Source organism: Vidua macroura, chromosome 7 (genome assembly GCF_024509145.1).
Source record: "Vidua macroura isolate BioBank_ID:100142 chromosome 7, ASM2450914v1, whole genome shotgun sequence".
Lineage (NCBI taxonomy): Eukaryota > Metazoa > Chordata > Aves > Passeriformes > Viduidae > Vidua > Vidua macroura.
The window spans coordinates 26,734,920-26,746,869 of record NC_071577.1 but is presented as its reverse complement, the minus strand read 5'-3'; the positions used below and the strand labels follow the sequence as shown (position 1 = coordinate 26,746,869).

Here is an 11,950-nt window from a genome sequence, read left to right as displayed (position 1 = left end):
CTTCCTAGAAAGGCTGAGAGACACCTCTGCCTCCTTCAGACAAGGACGTTCAGTCTTTTGGGGCATTGACTGCACAGCATCCAAAATATCTCTGGAAGAGCATTGCATCTGTCTGGCACAGGGCAGGAAACAGGAAGCTCTGAACTCACTGCCACTGGCAGGCAAGAAGCACCTGTTATCAGATTGAACATACACATCCTGGCTATTCATATTTTGTTCTCAGCCCTACAGAGTTTCTCCCTGGAACTAAGAGGTGAGGGAGTCAGTGCATCAAACCAAAATGAAGATAATTAATCATCCCTCCATCCTCCTCAGCCTTGGGCCTTTTCCCTCCAAGAGGCTACTGCAAAACCTAATTGAACTGGCATCCCAATTTGGAGTCCTCATTCCTACTCCAAGTTCCCTTTGACCTGGGGCTCTCTGCCTTGGCCACAGTCTTAGGATAGTGGGACAGGAAAGGGTTCTGCAACAGTGAACAAAGCTTCAAGGATTGTGGCACAATTCACACAAAGCAGTACCAGCTTGGAGCAGCTGGAAATGAACCTGCACAACCCCATTTACTGCCTCACCTCAACAGCCAAGCAAAACAAAGGTGATAAAAGCAGACAGCTGAGGAATTCCCATGGAAAATAGCACAGAGTCTGTGGGAGTCTCACCTGGAACACCACACCCTGGGACTTTTCCTTAATTCTAACAGATACATTACTGACAGTGCTAAGATAGAAAAAGAGATAAGAAACAATGCCTTATTTCTTTCTCATCAGTTGGGTAAATATTAATTCCCACTTCATATTAGGATTAGGCTTAAACTGGAGTAGTATCATAAATCTGTAACCAAACTGAAGCCAACAGAGCAAGAATGTCTTTTTAAGTTCAGCTACAAAACCAGTCAATGGCACGGGATGAGAGATGCTTTTATTTGTCACCCAGTAGAACAATCAAGTGGAAGATTATTAAATGGGGAAAACAGCAGCTTTGATGGGCCAGATACCAAGTAATCCCTGAAATGTGTCCAGTGTATCTGTCAGTGGAGCAGAACTGGGCTTCTTTGGGTTCTCTTCACTGGATAATGTGTTTGCAAAAAAATACAGTTTAGAGTTAACTGAAACCAGTCATCAGATTAAGAAAAAAGGCAAAGGCAAAAGGACTATTAACATTAAAACATTTTCTTTCAGCATTTTCAAAACAGAAGTTTTCACATTTTTGCTTCAAAGCAACTTGTTACAGCCCAAGACATACCATTTGTTAAAATGCAAGCCTATAAATTAATTTTTCATTTTGGTATGAAAGGATTTGTTTGTTTCAATTTTTCCCTTTTTCATTCCACTGAGAAAATGGAAAAAAAAAATTGTCTCAGGTGACCCTTACACTTTTTCTCAGTTTTTTTCAGTTCAGCCTGCAAACTGAAAAGCCAGAAGGGCACAGCCTACTTGGGAGTTTACTGTCCCTCTTTCTATTTGAATCAGATCTAAACCAAAGGGGAAGTTCATTTCACCAGGTAATACCAACCAGAATCAAGGTATTTAGGAGATGTAAAAACACTGAAAATGGGAGGAGCCATGGCTGTTTACAAGGGGCTGAACGACCCAGGAGACAGATCTCCTGGCTCTAAAGAACACTGCCATCTACGAGTTTCCTGCTCTGCCATCCTACCTTCACATAAGGCAATTTATAAACTGTGGGTCTGATCCCGCATTTTCAGAACCTGACTGAGATGTGCTAACACCACTCATTGTGAGCAATGCAAGATCCAGGTAACCCACCCTAACCTGCTCTAAGCCAGGGGGCTTGGGGGTTTTGGGGTCAGGGGAAGCAAATGGAAAGAGACACAACACTCTCCCCACCAGCAACACTGGAGCATCACTCACGTGACCTGAAAACAACATCCCTTTTTTGCGAAGTGCTACCACTTCTGCAGGGACAATACAGTACTGGATAGTTGCTCTGCAAGCTCAATAAAATGAAAAGGCCTTACAAGGATCTTTGTTGGGACAGTCATCTGGTTCAAGCACAGCAGAGGACAACAACAGCAAAAAAAAACCCACAATAAATTAGGTATCAGCACAGCTTTCTAAATGGTCTAGAACAGTTACTACAAGACAAAAATCACAGCTCTGGTAACTTAGAATCTTGTCCTTTTTTTAAAAAAAAACAAAGCTATTATCCACAGGTTTTGCATAAAAATAAACATTTCAAGCTGACAGCATTATGTTAATTGGATCAACCCGCTTTTTTATATATATATATTTCTATGTATATTTAAATGTATATTTTTATATGAATAATCTTTAAAGGAGTAATGGGAGTCACAAATGCATAAAAATAGATATTTTGAAAAACAAAAAAGAGTAATAATAAAGACAACCCTGATGAAAAAGGAAAAAAAAGTCAAACCAGTCAGTATTCTAAAGCAACAGCTCACCATACTATAATTTGTGGAGTCCAGTCCTTCTGTATTGTGAGCAGTTACTCCTAAATACTATTGGGGTTTCTAACAGTGATGCAAAATAAATACCTGCACATTTTTTCTTTTAAAAAAGAGAAGGGATTTGGGTATATAGGACAGATTTAATGCTTGTTACATTGCTGTAAATAACTAGCATGGATCATCTCCCCAGCTGAAAGCAGGAGGAACTCCAACATTGCTTGCATCTATAAGAATAGATTTTCTAATCAAAATCAGATCTGTTCCTCCAAACTAAGTTGTTGTGTTTTTTTTTTTAAGCACAATTTTTGCCCTACAATGTTTTTCTGTTGTTCTATAAATAATCCAAACAGACTGGAAAAGGTGAGATTTTCAGTACTCTGTCAGCATTTTGTGCAGCTTTGACAAAAGCCAACTCCTACCAGTTTGGAAGATTATTTCAGAGTGATCCTGAGCATGGCGTAACCTCACTGTTAAAAATCCCTTCAGGGCAAAATGATCATGGGGGAAGAGGGGAAGCTGTAAAAAATTAAAATAGCCTGACTTGCTTGCCAGCTGCAGCAGTATTCAAGTAAAGTTTATAAAGTACCTTTGTGGGACTTTAGAGTCTTGGATAGCCAGACTGGCTTATATTAACAAGTGTAATATGCACTTAGAATATGCCTTGTCATCTGCTTGTCTAAACTAAAAAAAAAAAAAAAAAAAACCCAAAACAAAATTCAAAAACAAACAGAAGCAAAGGAAAGGTAAAGGAAAGGACTCAGCATCAGTATTAGACTGCAGCGTGTCTTCTTGACACTGACACTTTGATATTCTTGCCTTCCTTTCTAATGCATTACAATAGCATGAAGTCACACAGCCATTTTAAACAAGCATTTCAAGAGTTCAGTTTTCATGGAGGTTAACTTGATCATCAGCACAGCACTGGAGAAAGCTGATCTAACGATATTTCACTTACAGAACTCTTCAGAGGAAAATAAGTAATACAATTCCACAAAAAAACAACGCCAATGAAAAGCATGGAAAGTAATTTGTTTTTTATCAGTGTTTTCTCTTTGATATTCTTACAGAAAAAAAAAATTCTTCCCTTATCTCTGTCTTTAAAAGCAAATTTTCTATCCAGTAGATTTTAGAGCTATTTTCCATCTACATGAATCTAAGCTTTTCCGAAACCACCAATAGGTTTGAGGTTTTTCTGGAGGGGTAGGGGATGGGGATGTGTGTACTAGAGGATTCCCTCTCCTAAATTTCAGAGACATCCAAATGGCATCTGTTTGTTTTGTCTTGTTTCACCTCTTGGATTTCTCCATTCCCCTTTGGATTTCAAAGGCCAACACTACTGTGAGGATTTAGGTATCCGCATTTGAAAGAACTTTGGACTGAGCACAGCTTCACACATTTCACCTTCTTCATGCCCTTTCCATGTAGTTTCTTCTATCTTTACATGTATGAAATCACAGTTTATGTAACATTGTTTTAAAGGAAGAAAATAAAATACACACACACACACACACATACACTGTAGTGGTGAACACTATACACTAAATTTTTTTTCAACAGCATAACAAAGTTTGGCCTACTGTATGTTGAAGATGTAAGGAAGGCTGATTTTTTATGGTTGCCATGCAAGCCACCTTCAAGACAAAACAGATTAACCCACCCAAGAGCAAATGCAGCTTCTACTTTCAAGCCATTTGACAAATACTGCCTTTCCAGGAATCAGACTGACATCTGACAATTCAGTCAATGCAGTACATGAAGAACCTCATTGAGTTGCTTCTGCATCAGTCCTTTGAATCCAAATGCTGTTTAAACCAAAGGGGAAGAGGGTATCTGAATTGCCTTATTATTATTATTATTAATATGTATATATTTCAATAACACTTCGAATTTCAATTAACTTCTGAAACCTCGCCCTTTGAGAAGATCACACCCTTAAAGGTGTGTCAACTTAAAAGTTGACTTTTTTTCAGGCTTCTATTCCTTCATAATTCTCTCTTCATTTCCTTTTGTTGTTCTTTTTCAGTTATCTACCAGAAAACTTGCTTTCTTCCAGCAGAAATGCAGCTGGTGGGCTTGGACTTTCACTGCACCCGTTCTGTGAAATTCTCAGGGAAAACCCCTCGGCATTGGTCAAGTTCCTTATGCTGGATCCAGTCAGACTCCTTCACACCCATCAGCCATCCTTCGTCCTGGAGGAGAAGACAGAGATCAGATGCTAAGGGACAGATGCGAGCAGGGATTTTTCTTACACAGTGCAGGCCAAGGAGGTGTCAAGACATTACCAAAGCCATGCTCTTATTTGGCTTGGAGACAATCCAGGAGGAGTATGGGGGAGAAGGAAAAAATGCTTTTGTTTCCTTTTATACAGAGAAAAGGTTACATCCCACCAGAGTTCATACCAAAGCTCCCATGTGACCCAGGCTGTGAAGACACAGTGAAAAATAAGCAAGTGTAACAGAAACATGTCATAATTTACACCCACTGACACAGGAGAAATTCTGCCAAAAGAGACTCCAGAGCTACAGGATGGGAATCACCTATCTCACCCTTCACAACGCAAACATGATGGGTCCAGCATTCTCCATAGCCATAAAAAGAGACAGGCACCTCCAGCGTGTAATTCACCCCATTCATCCCAGGCACAAGTCTTTGGAAAGGATGAATCAGCCTCAGGAGGTGCTCATCCCTGCTCCAGCCAGAGCACCCAGATGATTGGCATTTTAGAGGTGGTACAGGCAAAATGGGCCTTATTTGCTGTGCTGAAATCCTGATATATGGGAACTGGGAGCTGAGGAACCCAACCCATCTTCCCAAAACTCAGCGGTCTGTTTGGTTTGATGTAAGGTGAGGTTAGCAAAATGCCCAAATTTTGGCTACATATGATTTAGATTTCTCAATAAGGTCTTCCCTAGCCTCCAACCTATACATCTATAAACACAGTTGAATTTTCACTCAGGCAAAAGGAACCCTGCTTGGTAGAACCTGCTCATGAGCAGAACCAGACTTCCCACCCTCTGTCTGCAGGCTGTCTGGCATTGAGATTTCCGCTCCAACCTAGGCACATGAGGGAGATATTCAATATATTCAAGGTGGGAGAGCTGCACTGAGCTTGCAGCTCAGGTGTACAACCACTCTATTCTCTGCATGCTTTGAGGCTGCCACCATGGAAGCTCCCCTTCCATGCACATACCCCACTCATTTGCAGTGGGGCAGCCCATGGGTTTAGCATGCAGCATAAGGCACAAGAGCTGCACAGCTCCCACTTAGCCCTGACTGCTGCCTTAGATTGGAACATTCAGGAGATGTCATGGGAATGACACAAGATGGGAGCCCATCCGCAGCAGCCAGCTGCAGGGGCTGCGGAAGGATTGACATGCCATAAATCAGGAAGACAAACAACGAGGCAGAAGACACTGGGCCCAAGTGTCTAGAAGGCAGCTTCCAGCCCACAGCACGTCAAGCACAAAAGCTCATCCACTTGCACATAGTGCTGTGGTATATAGAGCAGACATGCATCACTCCCAACACATCCTGCTACGAAGGGTCTCCTCGGCTGTAGGGATTAGACACAAGGATCCAGATGGGGCCTTAAAAAATTTAAACCACATCACTTGAAGTGCCAGCTTAGAAGTGTTGCTGCCCTCAACCCTTTTTTCTATCAAGAGAGATGAATCCAGGCCTGGATGTACCCACAAACTGACACCTAAGCTGCAAGGTAGGGATGGGAATCAGTCTAGTATCCTAAGCTCCCTCCAGTCACGTGCACAGTTCATGCACATGTTAGCAGCCAGCAATGCCTGGCTGGGTATGGTTGAGGTTAGGGAAATGAGCTATAGCACAGGATACACTGTAGAAGGGTTAGAGGGCTTCAGTGCAGCTACAGAGTCATGTTAGCAACACTCAGAGCTCACCCTCTGCAGCTTGGAGAGTCTTGAGTTCATGGCTGTTGCACCCACATCCAGCTAAAGTGCAAACACAGGGCGTTGAAAAACTGATCCAAAAACGCCATCTGCTCCATAAACACCATCTCCTACCACAAAAACTGGGGAATCTGACACTCATTTCCCATCCAGAAAGCTTTCTGAGAAAGAAATGTTCACAAATGCCTGTGCAAGGCAGTCCCACCCAGTGGGGAGTCATGTCTCCAGGAGGAATTAGTGCATGTTTCCCAAAAACCTTTCCTCCCCTAGCTGTGTGGGAACTCTTGGCATTTTATGGCTCCATTTCACAAGCATCAGCATGATATGCCTCCATAATTCACAAAGCCAACAGCTGGGCCACAAAGAGGATCCACATTTTCTCAGTTAGTGAACTACATCACCTTCCTTTTACCCCTTGTGGAATCCAGATTTTATCTGAACTTGGCCACACCCAAAGAGCTGATGACTGCTCAATCAATTTGGAGAATTCTCTTTCTTTTCCAAACAGAAACCCAGAGACATGAGCATTAATTTTATAAACTCACCACCTCTCTCAAAGTAGTAAAACTGTTGCAGATTGTCAGCTGGGTGCCCTCAAACACAAAGTGAGGAGGACTTACTCAAGGCTTCTAGAAATAGCTCAAATGAAAGAAAAACATGACCAAGTAAATTCAGGTTGAAGATGGGCAGCAAGACTTGTTCTCTAGAGCTGAGACCTGTTCTAGCCTTTGATTCTGCTGCCATCTCCTGACCAAACACAGTCATTTGGAAACAGCCACTGCTGTGCTTAAGTGCAAGCCATCATCCACCACCAGCTGCTTTCTCAGAGCTCCAACATTGCTCAAAAAAGAAGAAAACATCATAAAGTATGAGTCACTTCTTTCAATGCCACAGTCTGTACTGTAGTGGTCATAGGGAATGTGCATCAAGTTTAGGGGCAGTGAGGAGGCAAAGTATGGGCTCTGTTGGGCTCCCTGATCAAGAGAGCCACTGTATTGGCTCAAATGTTTTGATAGGGACAAGAACCCATGGCTACTCCACATGCTTTATGCAGGATAATGTCTCCACTTTCCAGTAAAAAGCAGAGTCCTCCCCTCTGTTGCAAGAAGCCAATCTCAAGCTCAAGGCCAACCGGCTCTCTTGCCAGCTCCCAGCCACAAACTAACGGCTCAGGATTCAGCCAGCCAACTGTTAGTGAAGAAAGAAGCAGCTCAGGAAACCCCCTTGGCTCCACCTGGCCCAGGCTCACACCTTGCCTCCCCCACTCACCTGCTCCTCAGGGTTCTCAAATGGAATCACAAGCACCACATCCCCGGCCTTCAGCTGCAGCTCGTCAGTGTCGGTGGCCGTGTAATCGTGCATGGCCTGGACCTGCAGGGACAGGAGAGGAGCACTTTGAGCAGTAAAACCTATAATGCCACCTGAAACCACCCTAAATGTTATGAGCCTCCTGTTATTCTTCAGGGCTTTTCTATTCTTCTGCTTTCAGCAGAACTCACACAAAAAAAATGGGAATGACTAAAACAGAGAAGTGTTCCTATAGTAAGATGCTGTAAATTCTCACTTTCAGGAGAAAGTGCCTTCTGGCTACCACACTCCCTTATGCACATTAAATTTGTGGCTTATCCTCACCCAAAATCACTCCTTCCTTCATGCCTTTGCTGCAAGTGATCTTTGGCATATTCAGAATACCCACCCAACTTCCCTGTCTAGTCCTGTACTTTTCTCTGTTAATCCAGGCTTTCCAACTTCCCCGAACACAGAGTCCTCTGTTCCTGCTGGTGCTCCCAAATCAATGCCACACAAGCACACACTCACCTTGAACAGAAATCCTGGGGGCATGTCAGCTCTCTCAGATGAAGCACCTCCTTCCACAGTGCCATTGACAGTTGCAGGGAAAGTCTCCACAACAACAGCAGGCAGAGAGCTCTGGTAGGCAGTGGCAGCCAAGGGAGGAAAAGAAAAAAGCCATTGAGAAAAGATAATCCAAAACTGAAGCTCCAAGTCCACCCTGGAGGATCCAGACCCCAACCATCCCATGGCTTCAGTGGATTCTCCCAGCACACCAGTCAGCAACAAGAACACCCCAAGGCACAGCAGAGGCAGCATCAAGAAGGCAGGATTGGTGACTGCTGTCTCTCTGTCTAAGGCTGCAGAAAGGCAGGGATGGGTTGTAGGTTTCCTGAGACCATAATGCCTGGCATTTCCCAGTTGCTGTGGTCACAATGCAATCTCTTAGAGCCCTCCTGAAACAGACAGTTCAAATGTGACAGCCTATAGGAACAAAGCTGCCATAACATGAGACCTATCCCTGTCCCCTAAAAGGGCAGTAGTATCACCAAAAAGAGAGTAAGCCTAGATATTCAGGAGACACACCCAGAGCCCACAGGACAGGATAGGTAAAGTAAATGGCAAGCAAGGGGGAATCCAGCTGACAACACAGCTTAGGACAGCATGGGCTGTGGGCTGACTTCAAAACATGGGTGAAGGGACAATTATTTTACTGACTTTTCCAGCAGAACTTCTCCATAAGCATTACACAGATAAAATGCAACAGCTAAGTCTGGTCCCTGAATAAGAGCACTGTAACTCCAGTAGCAGGAATGTTTTTTTCCAAGCAGCTACACAGCTCTTTTCCAGTCCAGCCTCCCACATGTGCTGTGTAACAAAGGGATGGAGAAAAGGGATTGCTGTCCCTTGAGCTGTTTACCGATCCTGAGTCAGCTTCAGTTTTAGATGCTTCAGCTCCAGCTGCTTCTTCTGATCCAGCTGCTTCAGCTCCTGCACGGGCTGCTTCTGCAGGCTGCAATACAAAAGTCATCCCAATGGGAAGTTACTCTCATTCCAGCTACACGAGTGTGCAGCAAAGTGCAGCCCAGCCTGTCCAAGTGCTCTGTGCCACTGCCTGAGCCGTCTGCTGACTAACAGGTGAGACACTGTAGGGTCTGGCTGCATTTCTGTCTCCCCCTTTCTCTGCAACTCATGGAAATCACAACAAAGTCAGAAACCCTCAACTCCAGCCATGCAGTAGGCAGTAATTCAGAGGAAATCAATGAAACACCAAAAGTTCTGTGTGCTTCTTTCTCTTCACAATCCAAACTGCAGAGCCACTTTACACATAGTATCTATTATTACACCTAGACTGCACACTTGTATGAGAATGCAAGTTCTCTTGCACGCCAAAGAACAAGGATCTCTCCACAGTCTACTTCCAAGGATCAACAATCACAGAATATTTAAGTACTCGCCTACTCTCAGAAACAAAAGAGCATGGTAATAATGTGTCCAGATATGGCATTTAGTCCAGACCCAGCATCAACATGGCATTAGGACTGAATCAAACAGGACACTGTGCTAACTTTCACTCCCTTCGATTTTGGACAGGCCCAAAGAGTTGAGAATTTGGATTCTGTTGTGAATATTCTATTATTAAGAATTTTCTATGACTATTCCAGTTGGGGTATGTAACACATTTGTGTTGATGGAAAGTTTCTACTGCACAAAAGCTGCCACCACCAAGGAGATTCAGTATCACCCACAAATCACTGTCTGGCAAAGACTATTCTAAAAAGCCTGGGGACAGGGGTTTCTGTGCACAACAAAAGACCAACCAAACTCCTATGACAGGCTTCCAGTGGTTCAAATTTTTATTCTCCTTTGTCTGGAGTCAGATTAACTCTTTTTAACACAAAATTAAAGATATTCATTTGCCCCTCCCAGAAATTGCAACAATGCAGGAAGTACATTGGATCTGGTAGCACCAAGGCTGCAAATCAGACCCTTGGGAGACTAGCCAGGCAGCATCTGGGAAGATTCCCAAGATTTGCCATTTTTAATACATGGCAATACCCAGCTTCAACATGCCTACATGCCTCACACATTTGATAATGTGCTGTCCTGCTTCAGCTGGGATAGTTGATTTTCTTCCTAATAGCTGGTACAGGAATGTTTTGGATTTAGGATGAGAATCATGTTGCCAGCACTGATGATGCAGTTGGTGTTGAGCAGTGCTTACACCAAGTCAAGGACTTTTCAGGTTCTCATGCTGCCCTGCCAGCAAGGAAGCCGGAGGGCACAAGGACAGGAGGGGGCACAGCCAGGACAGCTGATCCCAACTGACCACAGAGATATCCCAAATGCCATCATGCTCAGTGCATAAACTATGGGAAAAGCTGATCAGGCACCACTGCTCAGGAATGAGCTGGGCGTCAGTCAGCTGGCGTTGAGCAACTGTTTTTCATTTGCCTCACTTGGATTTTTCTGGGTTTCATTTATCTCTGTTATTTTCCTTTTTATTATTATTCACAATTATTATTATTTTGCTTGAATTAAGATGGTCTCATCTCAACCCACAAGTTTTATTACTTTTATCCTTCCAACTTTCTCCTCCATCCCACCAATGGGAGGGAAACGAGTGAGTGGTTGTGTGGTGTTTCACTGCCAGTTGGAGTTAAATCAAGACACATACAGCCCTGCATACAATCATATTCAAAACAAGGCATTGTCCAGATTCCTTAATTTTGCAGTTCTCATAGTCCCAACCTTACAAAACCCAAGCAAAAGTCCCAACCTTAAAAAACCCAAAACCCAAGTAAAGCAATCACCATGGTAAACCTTAAATGTACACCCATCTGGCTACTAGCCATGCACTAGCACAATGCTCCAAGCAGCATTCTAATAACAACAGCAATAACAAAGAAATAAATCCTTGATTTAATAAAAATCCATTACTTTACCTTCAGCTGCTCCAGTGGTGTCATCTAACACATGCTTTCCTCCCCTATCACATCCTTCCTCATGTCTCCCAATCACCATGTCCACAGGCCTACACTGCCAGAAGATATTACAAGAGCAGAGCTGTTCCCATCCTACAGAGGATTCCCTCAGCAGCTTTGGTAGAGCTAAGGTAAATATATACATATGAAATGCTACAAAGGATTCTCCTCTTTAATTGGATTCACTCCCAGGTTTTCATTTGGGTTCAGTGAAACTGGAACTGGGACAAATGTCAGGTCAGCTCTATCTGACCAAGTATGAGTTTTATATGGACAAGTGAAAAGGAGCTCAATGTGAGGGTTTGTTTTTTTTTTTTTTAAGCAGCTAATTTGCAAAAATAGTATGGAATAATCAGAGAAACTGGATCTAAAATAATCCCCTGAATTTCAACAAATGGCATTTCCATGTCAACTATTAATTTTTCTATACCTGTGGGGCATCCCGAGGCCTATAAAGGCATTTACAGTCATGGATAGATAGTACAGGGAGAGGAAAAATTGCTCACTGCTGTTACCAGGTTTAAAAGCTTTGCTTATTCCAACAGCAGTATCATGCACACCAAATGCACATTTCCCAGTCTGCAGAACTAAGCCAGCTCTGCTGCACTCAACTTTCTATGCAGTTGTTAACCTCATGGTTAACACAAAAAAAGTCTCCTCTCATCAACAGCTAAGAACATTTATAATAAAAACACTTCAGAAGACTTAAAGAGGAAGATTCCCCAGCTTTAGGAAGCTCTGCTCTTTGTGTATGGTATGCCAATGTGAGAATTGGTACAGTGAGAACACCTTGACTAGTAGCATTTCCTGGTTGAGCAGGTTATCTT

General features: G+C 43.1%; 1 protein-coding gene across 7 annotated transcripts in view; it reads right to left on the bottom strand.

Annotated features, from left to right (window-relative positions):
- Window positions 1–895: 895 nt before the first annotated feature.
- Window positions 896–11,950, bottom strand: part of BIN1 (bridging integrator 1) — a 90,434-nt gene continuing 79,379 nt past the window's right edge. For all 7 annotated transcript variants that reach the window (XM_053982404.1, XM_053982405.1, XM_053982406.1 and 4 more), the window contains 4 exons: window positions 9,059–9,151; window positions 8,167–8,277; window positions 7,618–7,719; window positions 896–4,617 (listed from right to left, as the gene is read on the bottom strand). In XM_053982404.1, coding sequence (XP_053838379.1) covers window positions 4,510–4,617; window positions 7,618–7,719; window positions 8,167–8,277; window positions 9,059–9,151 — 414 coding nt within the window. In that variant the 3' untranslated portion in view covers window positions 896–4,509. The remainder of the gene's footprint in view (window positions 4,618–7,617; window positions 7,720–8,166; window positions 8,278–9,058; window positions 9,152–11,950) is intronic.